Here is a 27,943-nt window from a genome sequence, read left to right as displayed (position 1 = left end):
TACCACAGCGAGATGCTACATCACACTCACTAGGAGGACTAAATAAAAAAATTTTTTTTAATGAAAACAAATGTTGGTGAGGATATGGAGAAACTGGAACCCTCATTAAGCACAGAATTACCACATACTTCAACAGATCTACTCTTAGGTATTATACCTAAAAGAACAGAAAACAGACACTCAAACAAATGCACGAACACACGTGTTCACAGCAGCATTCATCCGTAACGGCCAAAAGGTAGAAACAATTCAAACGTCCATCCACTGATGAATGACAAACCATTGTGATTTCAGCCGTACAAAGGAGTATGTTATTCAGCCATAGAAACAAATGACGTACTGATACACGCTCCAGTACTGATACTGATACAAGGTGGATGAACCTCAGAAACATTATGCTAGGTGAAAGAAGCCAGACACAAAAGGTCGCATATTGTATGAGTCCATTTATGTGACATGGCCAGAACAGGTCAATCCACAGAGACAGAAAGCGGGCCGGTGGCTGCCCAGGCCTGGGAGGAAGCGGAGACTGGGCAGTAAGCCCTTCGTGGAGTTGGCTGTCCTTTGGCGTGATCGAAATATTCTGGAAATAGCAGAATGGTGCTTGCACCACATTGTACATGTACTAAACGCCACTGAATTGTTCACCTTAAAATGGTCAATATGACGTTATGTGAATTTCACTTTAATTACAAAAAGAGAAATGCTGGCGTTTGCGCAGGTGGAAGGCAGGCCGGACTGGGAACGCCCCTCTCCGCGGCGTTGAGGTGGGCCGCGCTTCCGCTCCCCGCCCCCCACCCCTCGCGCCGGGCGAATCTGGAGAGCGACGCGGTGGCGGAGCAACCACCACAGGGCTGTCAGAGAGAAGGCGAGCCGGGAGGAAGATGGAGAGGCGGGTGGCAGCCTCACCTCCGGACTCGGCCGCCACACCACGATCAAGCCGCTCCGCCCAGCCTCAAGTCTGATTCGTAACTCCTCCGAGGACCTGAGGGGACTGGGCATGCCAAGGGGTGGAACTGAAAGGCTGGGGACGCGGCGGGCGGGTGGGGCTGCCTCCGGGCTGGGCACGCCTCCACGCCGGACTGGACTGGAAGGAAAGCGGAACCTCTCTGCCTAGCGTGCCTCTTTCCGGAAGCTACTTGAGTCTGGACACCAACATCGGCGACGCTGGGGAGCAGACTTCCGGCGCTCTATTTTCTCATCGGGTACGTGCGGCGAGGAAGCGGCGGCGGCGATGAGACAGAAACACTACCTTGAGGCTGCGGCGCGGGGACTGCACAACAGCTGCCCGGGCCAAGCCCGCTATCTTCTGTAAGAGGACGGGAGATGAAGCGGGAGGCGAGCGGGGAGCTGTTCCTTTTTCCCCCTCACAAGTCTTTTTCTCTTTTACAGCTGGGCCTACACTTTGTCGCACGGTAAGAACGCCTATCCCTTGTGCCTTAGGCTCTTGTCACCCCGCTTTCCTCCATTCTGCACAACGCTCAAATAAGGCCGATGGACTCACTCCCCTCCTTAACAAAACCCACATTCTTCGACAAAATCCACGTGCTTCTCAGTTTTGTGAAAAATCCAAATTCCTTAATGTGCCTTGTCTTGCTTTGTTAGAGGCACTTGACACATTGATCAGTCATCTCGAAGTAGTTTTCTCCCTTGGCTTCTAGGTCATTACGTAGTTCACCTCCTTTTTACGTATTTATTACTTATCGATTTGCTTTGCTGGTTCCTCCTAATCTCCCTAAGCTTTAAGTATTGCCGTGTTCCAATACTCAGCCCTTGGACCTCTTTTCTAGGTACACTTCCTGATAGTTTTTCATCGAGTCTCGTGTCTTTTAAATACCACATACTTAGGACTTACAAATTTATATACTCAGCGCAGATCTCTCCTCTGAATTTTAGACTCAGACATCCACATGTCTTCTTGACCAATTCTTTTCAATATCTAGTAATTTCAAACTTAGCTAATGTGTCCAAAACCTGAGCTTTACCCCCAACAAGATCCTCCAGTTTTTCTCATTTCAGTAAATAATTCCATCCTTCCTTTATAGTTATTGGACCCCCAAAACCTTGGAGCCGTTCTTGACTCCCTAACAATTCTCCTCCCAGCAAATCCTGTTGGCTTTAAAATATATCCAGAATCGGCCAGGAGCGGTGGCTCTTGCCTGTAATCTCAGCATTCTGGGAGGTTAACATGGGTGGATCACTTGAGGCCAGGTGTTCGGGACAAGCCTGGCCAACATGGTGAAACCCCGTCTCTACTAAAAATACAAAAAAATTAGCCTGGTGTGGTGGTGCACGCCTGTAATCCCAGCTACTCTGGAGGATGAGGCATGAGAATCTCTTGAACCCGGGAGGCAGAGATTGCAGTGAGCGGAGACGGATTGCACTCTACTCCTCACCACATCCATTGCTACCACCCTGCTCCAGGCCATCACCGCCCCTGTCCTGGATTACTGCTAACAGCTCCCATGTGTTTTTAGTGCGTTCTCAAGCCAGCAGCCAGAGTGAATCTGATAAAAACCAAAGCTAGATCGTGTCTCTTCTCGGCCAGAAACTCAGATGGCTTCCCATCTCCCAGTAAAATGAAAGTCCTTTAAAACGATTGTAAGGCCCCGGTATCATAGGCCCACTTACCTCTCTGACCTACTCTCTTTCCCTCACGCAACTTGTCACACTCGGCCTCCTTGCTGTTCTCTTTCAGGGCCTTTGCAGCTACTTTTCACTCTGCCTGGGATTCTTGCCTCACATACCTGCTTCCATTAGAATCCTCCATTTCCCTCTGGTCTCTATGATATCACTCAATGAAGCCTTCCCTCGCCACCTGTTTAAAATTACAGTAACTCCATCAGCACTTCTATTCCCCTTTCCTGTCTTACTTTTTTATTCCCAGCACTTAACATTTGATGATGTTATATTTATTATATGCCTCAGTGAATTCTTCTTTTTTCACTGCTATGTCTCCAGCACTCAGAACAGTGCCTGGTGTTGTCACTTAGTAAATATGAATGAATTTCACATTTGGCAGAGCTAAGTTTAAGTGTGGTCTTTGGTTTTATAAGTTCTGTTATATCCCTGACACTTAGCACAGTGCTCAACACTGGGTACTAAATAAATATTCATTGTGTTAATTGTTTAAAAACAGAAACAATCGCAGTGCAATTTGTTATTTTGTGGTAAATGCATTGGTAAGATTGGTGAAACATAACAGCCTTTTAAAGCTTACTAGCAAGTAATGAGGAGTGGCCAGATTTTGGATATATTTTAAAGCCTATAGGATTTGCTAGCTTAAGTTGGAGATTTGCCTGTTTGTTGCTGAAAAGAGTGAATGGATGGAATTACAGTATTTTGCACACTAAATTACTGCCAATTTATCTTTTTGTAAATTTTCATACTTTGAGTCTGCTTAAGAATGTATATCTGCTTATATTAAATATCAATATACTTTTTATAATGTTGGTATTTTGAGGTAACAAAATAATTGTGATTTGCTGAATTGTGAGTTTCATTTGTATAATTTTAGATGATAAGAGCACTTTTGAAGAAACGTGTCCCTACTGTTTCCAGTTTTTGGTTCTGGATAACTCTCGAGTGCGTCTCAAACCCAAAGCCAAGATGACACCCAAAATACAGAAACTTCTTAATCGAGAAGCGAGAAACTATACACTCAGTTTTAAAGAAGCAAAAATTGTCAAAAAGTTCAAAGACTCTAAAAGTGTATTGGTAAGATTTCAGTTCCAGTATCTGTGAGTAAACTAGAATTTTCTTTCACTTAAAATCAGTTTAAGAATCAGCCTTGAGGCCGGGCGTGGTGGCTCAAGCCTGTAATCCCAGCACTTTGGGAGGCCGAGGCGGGTGGATCACGAGGTCGAGAGATCGAGACCATCCTGGTCAACATGGTGAAACCCCATCTCTACTAAAAATACAAAAAAATTAGCTGGGCATGGTGGCACGTGCCTGTAATCCCAGCTACTCAGGAGGCTAAGGCAGGAGAATTGCCTGAACCCAGGAGGCGGAGGTTGCGGTGAGCCGAGATCGCGCCATTGCACTCCAGCCTGGGTAACAAGAGTGAAACTCCCGTCTCAAAAAAAAAAAAAAGAATCAGCCTTGAGATAACTCAGAGATTTATAGTAGTATATTTGTATTATCAAAATATATAAACATTTCTCTAATGATTAGTGTTTCATTATAAGGACAGCTTATTTTTATTTTTCATGATTACCTAAACCAAACATCATGAGCTCTCAATTGTTTTGAGATCCCATTTTTGAGCATTATTTTTCACAAATGTGAGGATTTCTTGAGCTGACCATTATGACTCCACCTGAATTGCAGTTACCACTCCATTATTTTTTCAGTTAATGGTCCTTTGCTTCAAACAGTAGTGTTATATATGTAGGTGTCATGTCACTTCTTCAGCTGTCCTCCCACTCCATATGAGAGTGTGTATTTACAGCTATGTCCAATAAAGGTGAATGCATCTTTTGCTTTTTAAACATTTTATTGAGGGACTATCATATGCCAAGAAATATTTAATATTGGGGATATAAGATGGAATAAAACAACCAAAATCAAATTACTTACAGTTTTCTATATAGAGGCCAGTAGCAGATAGACTTTATGTCCTGCATATTCATTGCTAACGTTTATCAGCTATTCAAGTGCCTGCTTATTGTCCAGCACTGTGCTGGGCACTGGACATTATGACAGCTTATGTCTGGCCTAAGACTATAATTAGTAATTACTTGATTGAAAATTGCCATATTTAGGAGTTTACCAGTGTTGGACAGTTAGGTGCATTTTGCTTTGTCATAAAATTAAATGGTTAAAGGGAAAGAGAAGAGATAGAATATTGAAGTGATACAGAATTCAGTTTCTTCGTTCTTGGAGAATTGTATTTTTCAAAAAATACTACTGCCACATGTTTGGAAAATGTTCTTAAATGGGAAGATAGTAAATGCTACCTCACTGTCTTGCAGTGTTTTGCCCTCATGAAACTTATATTCTAATGTATTTTAATCAAAAGTCAGCTAGAAAGGCGCTGACTAAAGGCATTTGTTTTTCTGATTGATTTTAATCTGTATACAGCCTCCTTCCAAAAGGTGTAAAGCAACACAGACCTTTGATAGATACAGATCTTCCATTGGTATTTTCATCTGCTCATGAACATCAAACTACTCACTTAAACTAGTTTATATCAATTTGCTGAGGCATGGGCTGAATCCTGTGCATAGTGAGTTAGATATGTAGAATTCATTAGGAAATGGACCATTTATTGAGAAGTGAATCTTGAAAAGAAAGTCAACCTCTAGAGCTAATGATGAGTGAAGAGGTATGAGAATATAACAACTCATTTGGTTGTATAAGTTACATTAGACCAATATTTTAGACCTATAAAATTGCTAAGGATTTGAAGGGGCTACTTAGATTTCCAGTGACATTCTGCTTTGTTTTTTTTTACGGTGGGAAGAGGCTTGAAGTTAATCTGCAAAAAATATTAAATGCTTACTGCTCTTACAAAGACTATTTCTCCAGATGTTAAAGAGTATCATCTCCCATCTTTTCCCTAATTCTCCCCAAACATGGTTTTATATTTAAAAATAGAGAGTTCACTATATTTGAAAACCTATTTTAAATTAAATACAAATGTTTAGCCATTCATTTCTTATTGAACATTTTCTCATTTTAAATTTGTCTTGTTGGCGAGGTGCAGTGCCTCCAGCCTATAATTCTAGTACTTTGGGAGGTCAAGGCAGGTAGATTGCCTGAGGTCAGGAGTTCAAGACCAGCCTGGCTAACATAGCCAAACACTCTCTATACTAAAATACCAAAATTAGCCAGCGCAGTGGCAGATGCCTGTAGTCCCAGTTACTCAGAAGGCTGAGGCAGGATTGTTTGATCCAGGGAGGCAAAGGTTGCAGCGAGTCAAGATCGCACCACTGTACTCCAGCCTGGGCAACAGAACAAGACTGTCTTTAAAAAAAAAAAAAAAAAGTGTTGTCCAGTTCTTGCCACTAGATTGCAAGTTCTCCAAGTGCAGCCTCTATTTTACTTACCCCCGTAGTATGTGGTATAATCTCTGACATTTAAGAATTCAATGAACATGTGGTTTATGGGGTTACACTGTAAGATAAATGACAGGACTGACATTTCTTCTTTTTCTGGTAGTTGATCACTTGTAAAACATGCAACAGGACAGTGAAACATCATGGTAAAAGCAGAAGCTTTCTATCAACATTGAAGAGCAATCCTATCACTCCTACAAGTAAACTCACCCTAAAAACACCAGAGAGAAGGACTGCAGACCCAAATCATGATAAGTTTGGTTCCAAAGGCAAGAGTCCAGCATTGATTTTCAGGTATCTTAATCCATGAACTCTTTGAATTGCCAATGTTAACTCAAGTGTTTTCTTCTAATTTTTTGTGTTTAATATGTACTCCCTAAATATGCCATGCATTTCAGGACTTGGCCATGTTTCCTCCATACCCTTTTCTAATGTCACATACTCCCATATCTTCAATGCTCACGTCAATGCATTTGACTTCTAGGTATGTTACTCTACTTCCAACTTCTCCTGGGCCTATTTCCAGCTGCCTGCTAAATATATCCGCTTCAGTCCCCTACATATTCAAAACTTAGTTCATCATTTCCCCACAGCTAACCACTCAAACTGCCCCTACTCCTGAGTTCCTTATTTTGTGAATGAACATACCTTTGTGGACATTTTGACCTAAAATGACAGGTATATTCAAAAATCCGTATTCCCTTGGTCCTTGTCACCGATTTCTGTATATTTTACTTCCATGCTGTTTTCATCTTTTTGCTCTTTTTTCTCCCTAATGCTGCTATATTCTGGTTTCAGTCCTTATGCACCATTTGTCAGGACTACTGCAATGATTTTCCTAATGGATCTCCCTGTTTCCAGGATCAAACTCTTCTAGTGTGTTCATCTTTCTGGAGCATAGCTCTGATTAGAATTATCACTCTGTAGCATATGGACCAATGCTTTAGCATGGCTTTCCAGGCCTGTCTGGCACCAATCTGCCTGCCTGTCTTACTTTGCCTTAATTCTTCCTTTGTGCCGACAGAACTGAATCATTCACGGCCGGGTGTGATGGCTTACGCCTGTAAATCCTAGCACTTTGGGAGGCCGAGGCAGGCAGATTCCCTGAGCTCAGGAGTTCGAGACCAGCCAGTGCAACATGGTGAAACCCCATCTCTACTAAAATACAAAAAATTAGCCAGGTGTGGCAGTGTGTGCCTGTAGTCCCAGCTACTTGGGAGGCTGAGGCAGGAGAATTGCTTGAGCCTGGGAGGCAAAGGTTGCAGCGAGATGAGATGGCACCACCGCACTTCAGCCTGGGCGGCAAAGCAAGACTCCATCTCCAGAAAAAACAAACGTGAACCATTCACAGTATACTTTCTTGCCCTAAATGTTTGTTCTTGCCCTTAACTCTGTCAGAAATTCCTGAGGAAATCTAACTGAACAGGGATTTATCAAATGATACTACACCAAGGATAGCCATTGCCTGTATATATCCATAATACAAAAGAGTAGAAAATGATTGTCATATGTTGGTATAACTAAGTGTGGTTTTGTTTCTTTTCAGAACACCTACATCTGGACAGTCAGTATCTACTTCCTCCTCAAAGAATATGAGTAAAACAAAGAAACATTTCTCTCAACTAAAAATGTTACTTAGTCAAAATGAATTCCAAAAGAATCCAAAGGTGGACTTCAGAAATTTCTTATCTTCTCTGAAGGGTGGACCTTGAAAATAAGAAATGCCTGATGTCAATCCTGAAACAATAGTAAAACAACTTTTTAAACTTTTATTTCTTGAATACATGGAAACTAGATCTGAATGCAAACTTTTCTTGGCATTCTTTGGGAAAATACCTCATTAGTATGAATACTCGAAACCTGCCTACCTCATAGGATGGTTGTGAAGATCAAAAAATACATGAAAGTTCTTCGTAGATGTGTATGTATAGATATATATGTGTATGTATATAAAGCTATGTATGTACATTGAGTAGTGGCATTACTATTTTTTCTTCCTTTAGTTAGCAGTTTTTATGTATGTTATTTTCTTTCAAAAGGGAATTGAGATCTTTATGAGAGGGTCTATTCACTCATGAGGTTTCTTCCATGTGTCTATAGCATTATTGATAATTCAGGGAAAGGATTAGGTGGGTCCTTATTTTCTCACAATTATCTGCATAACTGCCTTAGTAAAACCTGAACCTTATTCCCATTTTGAATGCAAAAGTAAGTATCTGGAACATTCCTGATTATAGATCACTCAATGGGAGACTAAAATTTTCTTTCTGTTTAGAAAAGGGAACATACTGTTGGTGATACTATAAATAAGTACAGCAACTTTGGAAAAAACAGTATGGAGGTTCCTCAAAAAACTAAAGGTAGAATTACCATATGATCCCACATCTGGGTATATATCCAAAGAAATTGAAATCAGTATGTCAAAGAGATGTTTACCCTACAATGTTTCATTGTAGTGTTACAATAACCAAGATACGGAAACAACAGAAATAATTGTCAAAGGATGGATTTTTTAAAAATCTGGTGTGTTTATGCAATGGAATACTATTCAGCCTTTAAAAAACAAGAAATTCTAAGAAATATATGAGGCCAACAAACACGAAAAAATACTCATCATCACTGGTCATCAGAGCAATGCAAATCAAAACCACATTGAGATACCATGTCATGCCAGTTAGAATGGTGATCATTAAAAAATCTGGAGACAACAGATGCTGGAGAGGATGTGGAGAAATAGGAAAACTTTTACATTGTTGGTGGGACTGTAAATTAGTGCAACCATTGTGGAAGACCGTATGCCAATTCCTCAAGGATCTAGAAATAGAAATACCATTTGACCCAGCAATCCCATTACTGGGTGTATACCCAAAGAATTATAAATTGTTCTATTATAAAGACACATGCACAGATATGTTCATTGTGGCACTATTTACAATAGCAAAGACTTGGAACCAACCCAAATGTCCATCAGTGATAGACTGGATAAAGAAAATGTGGCACATACACACCACGGAATTTTATGCAGCCATAAAAAACGGTGAGTTCGTGTCCTTTTAGGGACATGGATGAATCTGGAAGCCATTCTCAGCAAACTGACACAAGAACAGAAAACCAAACACCACATGTTCTCACTCATAGGCAGATGTTGAACAGTGAGAACACAGACGCAGGGAGGGGAGCATCACACTGCAGTCAGTTGTGGGGGCTACAGGAGGGACAGCAGGGAGTGGGGAAGGTGGGGAGCGATAACGGGAGAAATACCAGATTTAGGTGATGGGGGAATGAAGGTGGTAAACCATCTTGCCATGTATGTCCTTAAGCAACAATCCTGCAAGATCTGCATATGTACCCCAGAACCTAAAGTACAATTAAAAAGAAATTGTCAGTTATGGTAATGTGGATGAACCTAGAAGACATGCTAACTCAAATAAGCCAGACATGACAAATGCTATATTATTTATACGGGATCTAAAAACGTAGAACTCGGAGGATATAATGGTGAATACTGGAGGCTGTGGTTGGGAATGGGATGAGTAGAAAGGAAAAGGCAAATTTTAAGAGGAGTAAGTTCCAATGATCTGTTGTACAGCATGGTGACTATAGTTAATACATATTTCAAAATAGCTGAAAGAGGGTTTTTTTTTTTTTTTTTTTTTTTTTTTTTTTTGGTAGAGGCAAAATCTTACTATGTTGCCCAGGCTGGTCTTGAACTCCTGGCTTCAAGCAGTCCTCCCACCTCTCCCTCCCAAAGTGCTGGGATTGCAGGTGTGAGCTACAGTGCCCAGCCAAAAGAGAGGGTCTTCTAATGTTCTCTCCGCAAAGAAATGATAAATATTTGAGGTGATGGATCTATTAATTAGCCTGATTGGATTATTCCAGAGTGTATACATGTAATGAAACATCACATTGTGTCCCATAAATATATGCAATTATTTGTCAATTAAAAAACTCAAAAGGCCAAAGTTAACCACTTGATCTTATAGTTGCATGAAATGAAATTGTGCTAGCTGGTGCCACCACCAAAAGGCCAGGTGTTCACTTTGTGTCCACAACATCTAGCACAACACAACGGTCATGGTAGCTGCTTTATCCTTCTGGCTAATTTCTCTCTAGAACATTTGTTTCTCTTGAACTCTTCTTGCTCCTGATAGTGAGCTCTTTGCAGTTCTCAATATATACCATGTACTTGTCAGCTTTGGGCCTTTGCACGTGCTTTTTTCCTTTAGGACTCACTTTGGAGACTGCCCTCCACCCAACCCCACTGCATTATGAGAGGCCACTCTTATCACAGTTCTGGTGACCCTGTAGTTTGTTTCTGATCATTACCAACTGCCTGTGAGCTCTTTGCAGACCTGAGTGGTCTCACTTGTACCCCCAGCACCTAGTTTGTTGCCCAGCACATAGCACAAGATAGTTCTAGACTACTACATTTAATGAGTTGTACCTGTTCCACACTAGAACTAAGAACTAAGGTCTTTCTGAGCACATGATTGCAAAGTAGATAAAAAGTAGTAAAGACAGGAACATTTAGGTGGTAAGTTGTTCACATTACTTCAGTTGCAAGTGAAGGACACCACAGATTCTTGACTTTTCTGTTTGGCAGAAAGGTCTGGGCATTTCTAAAGGGAACATTTAAAAGTTGAAGTGTGGAGATAAAACTATAAAACCTTTAGAAGATACAGGAGTAAATCTTCATAACCCTGGAATATGCAGTGGTTTCTTAGATAGGACACCAAAAGTACAAGCAATAACAAGAAAAATAAACAGATAAATTGAGCTTCATCAAAATTAAAGACTTGTGTGCTCTGTTCGAAGGACACCATCAAGCCGGGCGCGGTGGCTCAAGCCTGTAATCCCAGCACTTTGGGAGGCTGAGACGGGTGGATCACGCGGTCAAGAGATAGAGACCATCCTGGTCAACATGGTGAAACCCCGTCTCTACTAAAAATACAAAACATTGGCTGGGCTTGGTGGCGCGTGCCTGTAATCCCAGCTACTCAGGAGGCTGAGGCAGGAGAATTGCCTGAACCCAGGAGGCAGAGGTTGTGGTGAGCCGAGATCGCGCCATTGCACTCCAGCCTGGGTAACAAGAGCAAAACTCCATCTCAAAACAAAAACAAAACAAAACAAAAAAAACAAAGGACACCATCAAGAGAGTGAAAAGTCAGCCCCTGAATGGGAGAACACATTTGCAAATTATATACAAATACTCTCCTACTTATCAACTTGAGATTTGTTAACATTACGATGGGTTTTCCAGGACATAACCCATCCTAAATTGAGAAGCATTTATATCTGTTAAGGGACCTATATCCAGAATTATAAAGAATGCCTAAAATTCAAAAATAAAAAGACAAAAGATGGTTAGAATCTGAACACAGTTCTCCAACATGGCTAATGAACATATGAAAAGATACTTCATACCTACTAGGCTGACTCACAAACACAGGACAAGTGTTGAAGATGTGAAGAAATTGGAACCATCACACATTGCTCCTAGGATTGTAAAATGGTGGAGTCACTTTGGAAGTTTGGCAGTTCCTCAAAATTTAAACAGAGTTACCATATGACCCAACAATTCCACTCAGGCTTATGCCCAAGAGAATTGAAAACAGATGTCCACACAAAAACCTATATATGAATGTTCATGGCAGTAGTGTTTATAATATGCATAAAATGAAAATTTCAAAATAGCTAAAATAATATTTTTTGAATGTCCAGCAACTGTTGAATGAACAAAATGGGTGTTCCATACGGTGGAATGGTAATATTCAGCCATAAAAGAATTACTGATACATGCTAGGATATGAATGACCCTTGAAAACATATTAATTGCAGGAAGTCAGACACCAAAGACCACATATGGTGTGATTCCCTTATTTGTTTTTGAGATGGAGTTTTGCTTTTGTGGCCCAGGCTGGAGTGCAATGGTGTGATCTTGATTCACCACAACCTCCTGGGTTCAAGCAATTCTCCTGCCTTAGCCTCCCTAGTAGCTGGGGTATAGGCACCTGTCACCACACCCAGCTAATTTTTTGTATTTTTAGTAGAGACAAGGTTTCACTATGTTGACCAGGCTGGTCTCAAACTCGACCTCAGATGATCCATCTGCCTCAGCCTCCCAAAATACTTGGATTACAGGGGTAAGCCACCATGTCTGGCTGTGTGATTCCGTTTATATGGGATGTTCAGAATAGGAAAATACATAGAAATAGACAAGCGGTTGCCAGAGGAATAGGGAGAATGGGGAGCAACTCCTAATGAGTATGGGATTTCTTTTTAGGGTGATGAAAATATTCTGGGATTAGATAGTGAACATTGTTGTGCAATTCTGTATGTACTAAAAACAAAATTCTACACATTGAAAACATAAATTTTTTGTCAACTATCCTTTAAAAAGTAAACATTACCTTAAATTTAATGTAGACATTTAATTTTTAAGTCCTGTAAAGAGAAGCAGCAGAGGTGCAACGTAGGCTCAGACTTTGAGCAGCTCTAATTTCATGGCTTTCCTGGGCCTCCGCCATATTGCCATAGGGCTTCTCACATGCTTCTGCATCCTTCTGGCTACAGCAGTGCTTCCTGAAGACAGCTCGACTTAGCCCTGGGCTGCTTTCCTAGTCATGGGCGGTGGAACCTGGACTATGTGGCTAGAGTACCACTGACCCTGTGGACCAGCAAGCCTAAGTTAAAGGTTAAAGGCAGCTATCATGAGAATGAAAAGGAGGCCCTCACCAGCCAAAAGGGGACGGATGGGGTAAGCAGAACCCTATTAGAAAAATAAGCCAACAGCAATGACTGGGAAGAGGGCAAGAGGGGACAAAAACTGATGTGCTTTGTTAATGACACAAAGAACTCTGGGATGACAGAGTTGACAATCTGGAGGCCAAAATCATCTCTGACAATACCCTAGTTCTTAAGTGTGCACTATTCTCCCCCTCAGCACAGCCCTTTGGGCCTTTTACACAAGGGTAACTTCTAATTTGACCTTTGCTCAGATTTTGGAACTCCCCAGTAATGTTCCCAAGTGGATCACATCCAAGAGGAGCGGTACCAGTGAATTAACTGGGTCTCAAAATACAATTGCACATTTCAGACATTGCTTTAAAGTTGTGTCCTCTCATTTTCTCATTCCTGTTCAGTTATAATAGGCAGTCTTCCTCTTATTCACCAGGGGATTCCATCCCTCTTATTCAGGACCATGGTATATGGAATAGCCCTGCCTTCTCATCTTCAGCCTCTTGCTACAGAGGATCCATCCTCTTCGCACTTTTTTTCTTTTAGAAAAATATTTATTGCTGTGTAACACAGAGAAATACTCATAGTTCTGATCACAAATCTGAGTCAGATGTGACTTGAAGAATGAGCTTCTAAGGAGACTTGTACTCACCCTAGCACAGCTCTCACACAGGATTTTGCTCAGAGTCTCCAGAATGTGTGCCTCCCAGTTTGTGAGCTCTGTGAGGGCTGTAACCCCAGGGTATAAGTAACTCATCTACAACATGGGCATATACTTCTCTCTGTCTTGACATTAAACTTACAATGAAATAGTTTACAAAATAACAATAAATTTGTATATATTCGTTATTTGAAAAGAAAATATTTTTCTTTTAAAAATGTTATGATAGAAACAGCACAATCTACTTGTTTTAATTAATTACAACTTGTATTTTCCATTTTGATGCTCAAGTTGTTACAACTTGGTCAGTAGGAGCTCCTTTATATATACTGTCTCATTTTGTTTAATTTTCATTTAATTCATTAGTATGTTGAGACAGGTTTTTTTTAAAAAAACTTTTAAAAGTCCTTTTCATTGTTTATTCAATCCATGGTCAGTTGATCAAACTTCAGAAATGAGTACATATGTCATTCTTAGAGCTATAAAGCACTATTTCCCACAGACACCAACCGTTTTTTCCTCAGTGTTGCGTAATTTTTTCCACACCACTTGTGTAGAACTTATGACATTGTTTAAGTAAGTATCTGTCTCCTACATTAAATTCTGAGTTCTATGAGGGCAAGCTGTATCTCACTCTCTTTAATTCCTTTCTTATGCTTCTCCTATAATGTCTGCCACACAGTAAAGGCTCAACACATCAATTCAACAACCTTAGAATCTATGCTTGCTATAATGAATGGAAAAGAGGTCTTTATTTAGATACTCTGACTTATTAACTGGACTTCTGATAACTTAGGTCCATAAAATGCAGAAAAGCTGAGAAGAATTTTGCAATGGGTACCCTTAGGAAACCACAAAAGTTGAGGAGACCACGTTCCTCTTACTGCTTTCTATAATTCAGTTGGCACCACCTTTGAAAAGGAAAGCAACCCATCAAACTTTTCACATTGACAGGTAACAAATAAATGTATTTTAACTCCTGTTCCAACTCCAGGCAACTTGGTAATGGCTGCCTGGAGTGCTGACTGTATTCAGGCTTCATAGAATTAGTGATATAGGATGAGAGATCCAAGATGGCCAACTACTGGCAGCTCAGGATTGTAGCTTCCAGAGAAAGTGCACAGAATGAGAGGATGCTACACTTTCAGACGAATTTTTGTTGCCCACAGACCAGGAGATTCCCAGCGGAGGAGCCCCATGGGTTGCCAGTGCAACTCTTGTGGCTGGCATGGTGGTTTTACCAGTGCCCTGGCGCAGCAGTTCTTGGTGCAGAGAAAACGGGACTGGGTCCCCTTTTGGTCGACATTAGGAGCTCCAGGAAGGCAGAGTCACCCATTCACCTGATTGAAAAAAGGATTCAAGCGGGAAGCCAGACCAGAGATTCCCGGGCAGAAAAGCACCACGAATATTAAAGCCGCTGTTTTAGCTGACACAGTGGGTAGCTCAGATTTTGGTGCTGGGAATCAACAAGTTGGACGTCCACTCAGAGATCTAATTTGAAAGTTGGCAATTACAAAGACGACAGGTGGATGAATTCACAATGATGGGAAGAAACCAGCATAAAAAGGCCAAGAATACCCAAAATCAGAATCCCTCTCCTTCTACAGGGGATCACAGTTCCTGATGAAGAATGAGTGTGTTCCATTAACAGAATTAGGCTTCAGAAGGTGGATAATAAGGAACTTTTGTGAGCTAAAAGAACATTTTCTAGCCCAATATAAAGAAACTAAGAACCATGAAAAAAGGTTTGACAAAATGCTAATGAGAATAGACAATTTAGAGAGGAATATAAGTGAATTAATGGAACTGAAGAACACAATATGAGAACTTCACAAAGTATGCACAGGTTTTAACAGTCTAATTGATCAAGCAGAAGAAAGGATTTCAGAGATCGAAGACCAACTTAATGAAATGAAATGAGAAGACGAGATTCGAGAAGAGTAAAAAGGAATGAGCAAAGTCTCCAAGAAATATGGGACTATGTGAAAAGACCTAATTTATGATTGATAGGTGTACCTGAATGTTACGAAGATAATGAATTCAAGTTGGAAAATATTTTTCAGGATATTATTCAGGAAAACTTTCCTAACCTAGTAAGGCAGGACAATATTCAACTCCAGGTAATCCAGAGAACACCACAAAGATATTCCTCAAGTAGAGCAACTCCAAGACACACAATTGCTAGATTTACTAGGGTTGAAATAAAGGAGAAAATTCTAAGGGAAGCTAGAGAGAAAAGTCAGATTACCCATAAAGGGAAGCCTATCAGACTCACAGCAGACCTCTCAGCAGAAACTCTACAAACTAGAAGAGAGTTGGGGTCATATCCAGCCAAAATAAGCTTCATAAGTGAAGGAAAAATAAAATTTTTTGTGAACAACCAAGCACTCAGAGATTTCATCACCACCAGGCCTGCTTTACAAGAGCTTCTGAAAGAAGCACTACAAACAGAAAGGAACAACCAGTATCAGTCATTCCAAAAACTTACCAAAATGTGAAGAGTATCTCTATAATGAAGAACCTACATGAACTAACGGGCAAAATAGCCAGCTAGCATTAAATCACAATATTGAACTCTCAAATATTAATATTAATTCTAAATGTAAATGGATTAAATGCCCTAATTAAAGACACAGACAGGCAAATTGAATAAAAAGTCAAAATCCATCAGTACACTGTATCCATAGCTATCTCATAAGCAACTACACACAAAGACTCAAAGGGATGGAGGAAGATTTACCAATTAAATGGAGAGAAAACAAACAAACAAACAAACAAAAACCAAAAACCAAAACCAACCAACAAACAAACAAACAAACAAAAAACAGTTGTAACTTTTGTCTCCAACAAAATAGACTTTAATAGTAACAAAGACTAAAAGAAACAAAGAAGGACATTACATAATGGTAAAAGAATCAATGCAACAACAGGAGTTAATGATCATAAATATATAAGCACCCAATATAGGAGCACCTAGATACATAAGACAAGTTCTTAATGACTTATAAAGAGACCTGGACTCCCACACAATAACAGCGGGAGATTTTGACACCACATTCCACATTGTTAATATTCAAAGGATTAATGAGATAAAAAATTAATAGGGACATTTATGATCTGAATTTAGACCTGGAATAAGCAAACTTAGTGAATATTTACAGAATTCACCACCCCAGGTCTATAGAACATACATTTTTCTCAGTATCATATTACACCTATTCTGAAAGTGACTACATAATTGGCAGTAAATCACTCTTTAGCATTTGCAATAGTATCTCACAGACTTAAATAAAATATTGGTAGGCTGTTTGTTATTTTCTTCCATTATTCCTTCCTGTCTCCTTTTATCAGCATATAAGAGGTTTTTATTACCTATTTTTAGATTGCATTCCAGCCTAGGCAATAGAGAGAGAATCCTGTTCTCTCTCCCCCTTTTACTTTCTCTTTCTCTCAAAAAAAAAAAAAAAAAAAAAAAAAAAAAAAAAAAAAAAAAAAAAAAAAAAATTAGTGATATAGTCCATAAGCAAGAGACAGAGAAACATAGGATGTGAAGAGCATGTGTGGCATACACTTGTCACCCTTCTCTGAAGGGATGATGGCATGGATTCAGATACAATGCAAACTTGTAGAGTTCTTTGATACTATTGTCCAAAGTAAACAGAACTGAAGATACTAAAATTTTGAGCTTATAACTAAATTTTGCTGGTTTTTATTGATAAGTTCAGACGGCATGCATGCCTAGTAAGATTTTTTTTTTTAAATCTGAACACATCTGCAAACAAGTCAAGTCGTGTTTCCATTTTATCCTTTGGAAAACAAAAGTACATTGTGTGGAGGATTTTTAGAAGATGTAAATAGTACTTTAATTTCATTAAGTAGCATACAAAGAAGTCTATGCATCTTTAATGTATTTAAAAAACAAAGGAGATTTCTAGTGCAGAATGAAGAAATTCTAAAGTGCTTACAGAAGCTATCTAAATCCACACAATGTACTAAGTAACTTAGGTCCAAAAAATGCTGCAAAGCTGAGGAAGAATTCTGCAATGGGTATTCTTAGGAAACTACAAACTCAACACATTTCTCTTACTGTTCACTATGAAAATATATTACTTGGAACATGTTCCTCTTACTGTTCAACAGTAACATAAAAAATGTAAACTATATTTTACTGTCTCTGATAAATGGATCATAGACTAAAGTAGAATTTGCAATGAATTGTAGAATTATACATGTATTTGAATTCTGTACTTCATGGAAAAGGTATAAAACTGAAATTTTGAATTAATATAAATGATATTGTGATTCAGAGCCATTAAGTTTATTCAGATACGTCTTTAAAAATTCAGTTGTATAGGTATTGTTTGGTTAGTTTTATCATTTTTTAAAAATTTTATTTTACTTTAGGTTCTAGGGTACATGTGCAGGTCATGCAGGGTTGTTGCATAGGTGCATACATAACCAGGTGGTTTGCTGTCTCTATTCCCCCTTCATCTACATCCAGCATTTCTCCCCATGTTATCCCTCCCCACCCTCTACTGTCCCTTCCCCAGTCCCCCCACCAGCTGCCCCCAGTATGTGATCCTCCTCTTCCTGAGTCCACATATTCTCATTGTTCAACACCTACCTATGAGTGAGAACATGTGGTGTTTGGTTTTCTGTTCTTGTGTCAGTTTGATGAAAATGATGGTTTCCAGATTCATCCAAGTCCCTATAAAGGACATGAACTCATCGTTTTGTATGGCTGTGTAGTATTCCATGGTGTGTATGTGCCACATTTTATTTGTCCAGTTTATCATTGATGGGCATTTGGGTTGGTTCCAGGTCTTTGCTATTGTACACAAGGCCGCAATGAACAAATGTGTGTGTGTGTCTTTATAATAAAACACTTTATAGTCCTTTGGGTATATACCTAGTAATGGGACTGCTGGATCAAATGGAATTTCTATTTCTAGATCCTCGGGGAATTGCCACACCATCTTCCACAATGGTTGAACTAATTTACACTCCCACAAACAGTATAAGTGTTACTATTTCTTCACATCTTCTCCAGCATCTGTTGTCTCCAGATTTTTTAATGATCGCCATTCTAACTGGCTTGAGATGATACCTCAATGTGGTTTTGATTTGCATTTCTCTAATGACCAGTGATGATGAGCATTTTTCATGTCTGTTGGCCTCATATATGTCTTCTTTTGAGAAGTGTCTGTTCATATCATTCACCCGCTTTTGAATGGATTTGTTTTTTTCTTGTATATCTGTTACAGTTCTTTGTAGATTCTAGAAATTAGCCCTTTGTCAGATGGGTGGATTGTAAACATTTTTTCTCATTCTGTTGTTTGCCGGTTTGCTCTAATGATGGTTTCTTTTGCTGTACAGAAGCTCTGAAGTTTAATTAGATCTCATTTGTCTATTTTGGCTTTTGTTGCCATTGCTTTTGGTGTTTTAGTCATGAATTCCTTGCCTATGCCTATGTCCTGGATGGTTTTGCCTCCATTTTCTTCTAGGGTTTTTATGGTGTTAGGTTTTATGTTTAAATATTTAATCCATCTGGAGTTAATTTCAGTGTAAGGAGACAGGAAGGGGTCCAGTTTCTGCTTTCTGCACATGGCTAGCCAGGTTTCCCAACACCATTTATTAAATATTGAGTCCTTTCCCCATTGCTTGTTTTTGTCAGGTTTGTCAAAGATCAGATGATTGTAGATGTGTGGTCTTGCTTCCAAGGCCTCGGTTCTGTTCCATTGGTCTATGTCTCTGTTTTGGTACCAGTACCATGCTGTTTTGATTACTGTAGCCTTGTAGTGTAGTTTGAAGTCTGGCAGTGTGATGCCTCTGGCTTTGTTCTTTCTGCTTAGGATTGTCTTGGCTATGAGGGCTCTCTTGTGGTTCCATATGAATTTTAAAGTGGTTTTTTAAAATTCTGTGAAGATGGTCATTGGTAGCTTGATGGGGATAGCATTGAATCTATAAATTACTTTGGGTAGTATGGCCATTTTCACAATTTGATTCTTCCTAACCATGAATATGGAATGTTTTTCCATCTGTTTGTATCCTCTCTTATTTCACTGAGCAGTGGTTTGATAGTTCTCCTTGAAGAGGTCATTTACATCCTTTGTTGGTTGTATTCCTAGGTATTTTATTCTCTTTGTAGCAATTGTGAATGGGAGTTTGCTCTTGATTTGGCTCTCTGTTTGTCTGTTATTGGTATGTAAGAATGATTGTGATTTCTGCACATTGATTTTGTATCTGAGACTTTGCTGAAGTTGCTTATCAGTTTGAGGGGATCTGGGGCTGAGACAATGGGGTCTTCTAAGTATACAATCATATTGTCTGCAAACAGAGACAGTTTGACTTCCTCCTTTCCTAACTGAATACAGTTTATTTCTTTTTCTTGCCTGATTGTTCTAGCTAGAACTTCCAATACTATATTGAATAGGAGTGGTGAGAGAGGGCATCCTTGTCTAGTGCCTGACTTCAGAGGGAATGCTTCCAGCTTTTGCCTGTTCAGTGTGATACTGGCATGGGCTTGTCATAAATTGCTTTTATTATTTTATGATACGTTCTGTTGATACCTAGTCGAGAGTTTTTAGCATGAAGGGCTGTTGAATTTTGTCAAAGGTCTTCTCTGCATCTATTGAGATAATCATGTGGTTTTTGTCTTTGGTTCTGTTTATGTGGTGGATTACATTTATGGACTTGCATATGTTGAACCAGCCTTGCATCCCCGGGATGAAGCCTACTTGATCATGATGAATAATCTTTTTGATGTGCTGTTGCATTTGGTTTGCCAGTATTTTACTGAAGATTATTGCATCTATGTTCATTATGGATATTGGCCTGAAGTTTTCTTTTTTACTTGAGTCTCTGCCTGCTTTTGGTATCAGGATGATGATGTTGGTCTCATAAAATGAGTTAGGAAGGATTCCCTCTTTTTGTATTATTTGGTATAGTTTCAGAAGGAGTGGTGCCAGCTCCTCTTTGTACATCTGGTAGAATTCGGCTGTGAACCCATTTGGACCTGGACTTTTTTTGGTTGGTAGGCTACTTGATTGCTGCCTCAACTTCAGCCCTTGTTATTGGTCTATTCAGGGTTTCAACTTCTTCCTAGTTAAGTCTTGGTAGAGTGCAAGTGTCCAGGAATTTATCCATTTCTTCCAGATTTACTGGTTTGTGTGCATAGAGTCGTTTGTAGTAATATCTGATGGTAGTTTGTATTTCTGTGGAATCAGTGGTGATATCCCCTTTATCATTTTTTATTGCATTTATTTGATTATTCTTTTTTTTCTTTTTTATTAGTCTAGCTAGTGGTCTATTTTGTTGATCTCTTCAAGAAGCCAGCTCCTGGATTTATTGATTTTTTTGAAGGCATCTTTGTGTCTCTATCTCCTTCAGTTCGGCTCTGATCTTACTTATTTCTTGTCTTCTACTAGCTTTAGAGTTTTTTGTTTTTTGTTTTTTTTTTTTTTTTGGATCTTGCTCCTCTAGCTCTTTCAATTTTGATAAGGTGTCAATTTTAGATCTTTCCTTGTTTCTCATGTGGGCATTTATTGCTATAAATTTCCTATCGACACTGCTTTAAAGGTGTTCCAGAGATTCTGGTAAGTTGTGTCTTCTTTCTGATTGGTTTTGAAGAACATCTTTATTTCCGCCTTCATTTCATTGTTTATCCAGTCAACACTTGGAAGCAAGTTGTTCAGTTTCCAAGTAGTTGTGCAGATTTGAGTGAGTTTCTTAGTCCTGAGTTCTAATCTGATTGTGCTGTGGTCTGATAGAATGTTCGTTATGATTTTCATTCTTTTGCATTTGCTGAGGAGTGATTTGCTTCCAATTATGTGGTCAATTTTAGAGTAAGTGCAATGTGGTGTTGAGAATGTATATTCTGTGAATTTGGGGTGGAATATTCTGTATATGTCTATTAGGTCTGCTTGGTCCAGCTCTGCATTCAAGTCCTGGATGTCCTTGTTAATTTTCTGTCTTGTTGATCTGTCTAATATTGACAGTGGAGTGTTGAAGTCTCCCACTATTATTGTGTGGAGTCTAAATCTCGTTTTAGGTCATCAAGAACTTGCTTTATGTATCTGGGTGCTCCTGTGTTCAGTATGTATATATTTAGGATAGTTAGCTCTTCTTGTTGGATTTGTCCTTTTACCATTATGTAATGCCCTTCTTTGTCTCTTTTGATCTTTGTTGGTTTGAAGTCCATTTTATCAGAGACTAGGATTGCAACCCCTGTTTTGTTGTTCTCCATTTGCTTGGTAAATCTTCCATCCCTTTATTTCGAGTCTACGTGTGTCTTTGTATGTGAGGTGGGTTTCCTGAATACAGCACACCAATGGGCCTTGAATTTTTATGTAGTTTGCCAGTCTTTATCTTTTGCTTGTGGTGTTTAGGCCATTTACATTCAATGTTAATATTGTTATGTGTGACTGTGATTCTGCCATTTTGTTACTGGCTGGTTTTCTTGCCCATTAGTTGACTCAGTTTCTTCATTGCATTTTTGGTCTTTGCCATTTGGTGTGCTTTTGCAGTGGCTGGTACTTGTTCCTTTCTGTGTTTAGTGTTTCTTTCAGGAGCTCTTGTAAGATCTAGTGGTGATGAAAGCTCTCAGTAATTGCTTGTCTGTAAAGGATTTTATTTCTCCTTCACTTATGAAGCTTAGTTTGGCTGGATACAAGATTCTGGGTTGAAAGTTCTTTTCTTTAAGGATGTTGAGTATTGGCCCCCACTCTCTTCTGGCTTGTAGGGTTTCTGCCGAGAGATCCACTGTGAGTCTGACTGACTTCCCTCTGTGGGTGACCTGACCTTTCTCTCTGGCTGCCCTTAGCATTTTTACCTTCATTTCAACCCTGGTGAATCTGACAATTATGTGCCTTGGGGTTGCTCTTCTTGAGGAATATCTTTGTGTAGTTCTCTGTATTTCTTGGATTTGAACATTGGACTGCCTTGCTAGGCTAGGGAAGTTCTCCTGCATAATATCCTCGAGTGTGTTTTCCAGTTTGGATTCATTCTCCCTGTCATATTCAGGTACACCGATCAAGCATAGATTAGGTCTTTTCACATAATCCCATATTTCTTGGAGGCTTTGATCATTTCACTTTTTTCTCTTGTCTTGCCTTCTCTTTTTATTTCATTGAGTTGATCTTCAATCTCTGATATCCTTTCTTCTGCTTGATTGATTCGGCTACTAAAACTTGCGTTTGCTTCATGTAGTTCTTGTGCTGTTTTTCAACTCCATCAAGTTGTTTATGTTCTTCTCTAAGATAGTTATTCTAGTTAGCATTTTGTCTAACCTTTTCTCAAGGTTTTTAGTTTCTTTGCAATGGGTTAGAACGTTTTCCTTTAGCTCAGAAAAGTTTGTTATTACCCATCTCTGAAGCCCCTTTCTGTCAATTTGTTGCACTTTTTCTCGGTCATGTTGTGTTCCCCTGTTGATGAGGATTTGTGATCCCTTGAAGAAGAGGCGTTCTGGTCTTTGATGGTTTCATCTTTTTTGCACTGCTTTTCCCCCCATCTTCGTGGATTTATCTAGCTCTGATCTCAGGAAGCTGCTTGATAAGGTCGCTTGTCTGCCTGTTGATGTGCTACTGGGTTTCCAGGGACTTCTTCAGGTTGCTAGGTAGGCTTCCTGTGTCTTTTTTGTTTACACTGGTAGGTTAGGTCTGCCTCTTCCCCCTGACCTGGAAGTGCTGCTTGGTGGTCAAGAACATTGTCCCATTGCTACGTAGGCTTCCTGTGTTATTAAAACATGAAGCCTAGTCCTGCCTCTTTAATGGTGGGTTGTGCCTTTCCTCCACAGAGGTGGATCATTCAGGGTTCAGCTCAGACTGAGGCACTGGCTACATAACCTGCTAGTTATTACTTCAGCCCTCTGGGTTTGTGGGGCAGGGTCAGGACCCGCCCTGCCACATGGTCTGTCTCCCCGCTTTCAGCTCCCTCTCTTTCTGGTCATGGTGGAGAGGCCACTCAGTTTCTGTCTGTCTTCCTGCTTTCAGCTCCCCCTTTTGGGGGTGATAGCTCATTCCACAAGCTCTCCTGGTTGGCTTATGGGCATATGCATTTGCTTAGATCTGTGCTACAATCCAGGACACCATCCAGACACCATCCTGGATTATTATTCAACTCTGCACTTCTAATTCCTGGCACTTGACTGGCAAAGATCCCCTGTTCTGTGGATTGCTGAGGCTTTGGGGGAAGCACTGTATCTGGACCGGGGTACTGGAGGGGTAGCCTCTGACTCACTGATCAGATAAACTTTCTGGGTGAGGCAGCACCCCTCCCAACCTTGGTCTGCCCTGTCTGGGCTTTGCTCACCGTCCGACCAGACCCGTTGAAATGCACCTGGTACCTTGGTTGGAGCTAGGAGATCTCTCAATTTCTGCGTCTCTCTCACTGGGTGTTGTGCACTGGAGTTGTGTCTATTCAGCCATCTTGTTTCCTCTCCCATCACTTTTTTTAAAAAATAGAGTTGGTGGGTCTTGCTGTGTTGACCAGTAAGAGGAACATGTTCCAAGTACTATATATTATAAGCAATAAACAAAGATGAAAGCCAAATCAGAGTCCAAAATAAAATGAAACTGAAGAATATTTTAACCAAATTATGTATAATGATGGCTGTAACTTTCTGTAATAAAAGTATTTACAATTTGTAAAATGACAGAAAACAAATACTTGGTAAATATCCTCATTATATCTAACCTCATAATATTCAAAGTTTATTAACTACCAAAAATATATCTTATGAATATTTTATTTCATCTATGACAAGAAACAGCTGAAAATAAGATTGCTTAAATATTCCCCTGGGTTATCTAAAAAAGAAATCCTTTTACTTTATAAGAACTTATAAACTAATTTAAATATTAATATAGAGCTTTTAAAAATTCATACTCTGAAAACACTTTCCTTATATTTAAAAACATTGTTTTCTGTTTCTAAGTGGTATTCTTTTAAAAAACCCCTTAAAAAAAAAAAGATTTTTTGAACCCAAAGCTTTATGCCATACTGCAAAAACTGGTTAAAATTATATTTTAACCAATCAGTAAGCTTACCACTAGCAGTTAGCTTATTGGTTCCTGGTGGGAAAATTAGGCCCAAGTAGAAAAAGATGGTACTTTATGCTACTGGTATAAAATTTTACCACAACTATAATTGCTGTATTCCATCAATGGATATAAAAGCAAGAAATCAAAGAGATGGAACTAGAAAGAAGTTGCAATCTTTCTTCATCATGCTAGCCAAGACATGAAGAGACTAGAAACTGAAACATGGAGAATGCTAAGCACTGATGACATCTGCCTGTAACTTGGGCACCCACAGCTATTAGCTAGATAGAGATACAAGGAATTTGACATGAAGCACACCAGGGGTCCTGCAGCACACAAACACCAGCTCAGAATGCAGAATGAAAACAGACTTTAACTTCCCTCAGTTTAGCACATTCCTGCTTCAGCCTAGCAATTCACATCACAAAACCACAGCCAAGGCACCACTTCCCACCTGATGGCAGTATAATGAAAAGACAGAAAACTACCTCTAAAAGAATCAAACAGCATCATGGGCACTCTGCTAATCTTGTATTTTTATGGGAAAAATAAGAGCTAGAAAAAAAAGAATAAATAGTAACACAGTATTTTGAAAAAAGTCATGCTTTAATGTGTGATTTAAACCTCTTAAAATCTCTTTATTTACTTTGTATTTCTATTAAGTAAGATGAAATTTCCTTCACTGAACAAAGAAATATGACTTTAAAAAGATGCTAAAACTGGCTGTGTGTGGTGTCTCACACCTGTAATCCCAGCAATTTGGGTGGCCAAGGCAAGAAGATCACTTGAGGCCAGAGTTTGGGACCAGCCTGGTGAACACAGCAAGACCCCCAACTCTATTTAAAAAAAAAAAAAAAAGATGATAAAAACTAACCAATCACAATATCATTTATATTAATTCAAAATTTCAGTTTTATACCTTTTCCATGAAGCACAGAATTCAAATATACATAAGATTCTATAATCCATTGCAAATTACTTTAGTCTATGATCCACTTATCAGAGACATTAAAATATAGTTTCCATTTTTTATGTCATCATAAAAACCTGTGGTGGTGTAGTTATACCAAGGGCTACTGAGTCTCTTATGGTCAGATCCCAAACTGCATTTCTGTTTCTCTTTCACTCTGCCATCCTCAGAAGAATTGTAAGAAGTGTGCTAGGCAGAGAAATGAAATAAGAAAATATAGAGGAATTTGCCTAGGTAGAGAGTGGAGTTCTTAAGCTTAAAATAAGGCAGAGGGAGGGAGAACAGAACATCAGAAAGAATAGCTAATGCATGCAGGGCTTAATACCTGGGTGATGGGTTGATAGGTGCAGCAAACAACCATGGCACACATTTACCCATGTAACAAACCTGCACATCCTGCACATGTAAAGTTAAAAATAAGGCAGATGAAAAGCATTTTTTGGCTTGTCAGGAAGGCCTGCTATTACAATTGCTTTTGTTGGAACAGAAAGTCCTTTTCCTCCCTCTAAAAGTTTGCCTTACATGAAAAGTCTATTTGAGGTAATGTGTTGGATGCCTATAACAGTGGTTCCAAAAACGGACCTGGAACTTAAGTGGTCATCATAATTACCTAGAGGGCTAGGTAAAAAGATAGATTGCTGGATTCCAGCGTCAGATTTTCTGATTGCGTAAGTCTCGGGGCCCAAGAATGTGCACTTTTAACAAGTCTCCAACTGAAGCTAATGCTGCTGGCCTAATAAACCCGCTGGCTTAGAAGAAATATGTTATCTGGAATATCCCTAGCAATAGCTCACTCTAACTCTGCTTTGTTGATGTGAATACAAATCATTGCTTTGAAAAAATAATTGGAAATGAAAGTCGAAATTCAAACATTTATTTGTACACTGACATTCATTGTAGCTTTATTCATAAACAGCCATAAGGTGGGAGCAAATGCAAGTGTCCATCAATGGATGAATGGATGAAAACATGGTGTGTATACACACACACACTGGAATATTTTTCTGCATTAAAAAGGAAGGAAATTCTGACATTTCCTTCATGGATGAACCCTGAAGACATTAAGTGTAATAAGTCAGTCCTAAAAAGAACAAATATTTTATAACTCAATTTATATGAGGTACCTAAAGAAGTCAAATCCACAGAGACAGGAAGGAGAGCAGTTGTTGCCAGGGGTTGGTGGGAAAAGGGTGGTGTGAAGAGTTACTGTTCACAGGGTCCAGAGTTTCAGTGGGGAAGATGAAAAAGTTCAAGACATGGAGGGTGGTGATCATTGCACAATAATGTCAATGTACTTAATGCTAGAGTACATTTAAAAATGGCTAAAATTTATCATATGTATATACTGCAATGTACATTTTAACAACAACAACAAAAAAAGTGAGTATAACATCCTCCCAGAAGCCCCCATCCTTTAGTAGTGCTTTTAGCTGACATGTTGCTTTTCACTTTGAATACTTGGATAATGTTAATTTCACTATCACATGAAATGTTATGCAAAATGTAGACTTCATGATGGCAGAGCTGCAACACAACGTACCAATGTAAGAGGCAGCATCCTGTAGTGGTTAAGGAGCACTGGCTTAGAGTCAAACCTGGAGCCATGTTTGAATCTCCTCTTCACCATCTGACTCGTTCACAGTCACAGGGAACTTATTATTTTCATTGCTCAGATATAAAAGTGGAATAATGAGCGTATTTACCACAAAGGATATGTGAGGTGCTTAGAGCAGTTCCTGGTGCACAGTAAGTACTATATATGCGTGAGCTACCATTATTATATGTTATGGGCCATACATTGCTTTGTAGGTCATGTTTCTCAAAATGCAGTCTATGAACTACCTGCAATAGAATCATCTGGGTAGCTTAAAATGCATCTGGATCTATCTCAAATCTTCTGAAACCATGTCTAGCTAGTAGGTTTTATCACTGTATAAAACCTACTCTTGTAGAGACAAAAAAAGTGGATGGGAGTGGGAAGTATCTGAATTCAGATAAAGAGACCAGATGCCACCCAGGAGTAGAGAACCAGGGGTGCTGGCCAGAGGACTACATCTCCCCAACTTTCTAGATGGTAAGAATCACAGAAAATTTTGCCTCAGTAGGTTTGTATCCTTTTTGTAAATGCTCCAGCTGAGTTTATCAAAGAAGTTTGGTAAACACTGCCCTGGAGATTCTCACAGTTTTCTAGTATTTTCAATTTTGCTTTAAATTCAAGGAGTGGTGAAAGGGCATGGTTTCCAGGAAGCTGAAAGTACCAATTGAATCTGTTCACTCAAAAGCAATTAATAAAGCACTGCTAAGAAGTGGACCACAAAAGAAAATGTGATCTTACTCTTTTCCCATTAGGAACTTGCTACACAATGAACTGTAAAACCCATACTTGATTATCTTATTAACTGGAATTTGTTTAGAGCAGTGGTTGTCAAAATGTGGTCCCTAACCCCAGTGGCATCAGCATCAAGTTGTTTGAACT

General features: G+C 39.4%; 1 protein-coding gene across 2 annotated transcripts; it reads left to right on the top strand.

Moving 5' to 3' along the window:
- Positions 1-837: 837 nt before the first annotated feature.
- Positions 838-7,831, top strand: RMP24 (ribonuclease MRP subunit p24). 2 transcript variants are annotated; one of them, XM_003924728.4, is made up of 5 exons: positions 838-1,311; positions 1,393-1,415; positions 3,518-3,717; positions 6,163-6,353; positions 7,606-7,831. In XM_003924728.4, exons 1-5 carry the CDS (start codon positions 1,235-1,237, stop codon positions 7,769-7,771), a joined length of 657 nt encoding a protein of 218 aa, XP_003924777.1. In that variant the 5' UTR covers positions 838-1,234; the 3' UTR covers positions 7,772-7,831. The 2 variants fall into 2 exon arrangements, with proteins under 2 accessions (XP_003924777.1, XP_010333731.1); XM_010335429.2 differs by lacking the exon at positions 1,393-1,415 and having other exon boundaries at positions 1,221-1,311.
- The last annotated feature ends 20,112 nt before the right edge of the window (positions 7,832-27,943 follow it).

Source organism: Saimiri boliviensis, chromosome 13 (assembly GCF_048565385.1).
Source record: "Saimiri boliviensis isolate mSaiBol1 chromosome 13, mSaiBol1.pri, whole genome shotgun sequence".
Taxonomy (NCBI): domain Eukaryota; kingdom Metazoa; phylum Chordata; class Mammalia; order Primates; family Cebidae; genus Saimiri; species Saimiri boliviensis.
The sequence above is the reverse complement of the archived record's forward strand: the minus strand, read 5'-3'. Positions and strand labels throughout refer to the sequence as shown.

Bases quoted from the DNA above. Each gene is read 5' to 3' on its own strand.
- RMP24 (XM_003924728.4), top strand. From the start codon at position 1,235: ATGAGACAGAAACACTACCTTGAGGCTGCGGCGCGGGGACTGCACAAC. The intron at 1,312-1,392 runs GTAAGAGGACGG...TCTCTTTTACAG, and splicing joins GGCCAAGCCCGCTATCTTCT to CTGGGCCTACACTTTGTCGC. The intron at 3,718-6,162 runs GTAAGATTTCAG...TTTTTCTGGTAG, and splicing joins AAGACTCTAAAAGTGTATTG to TTGATCACTTGTAAAACATG.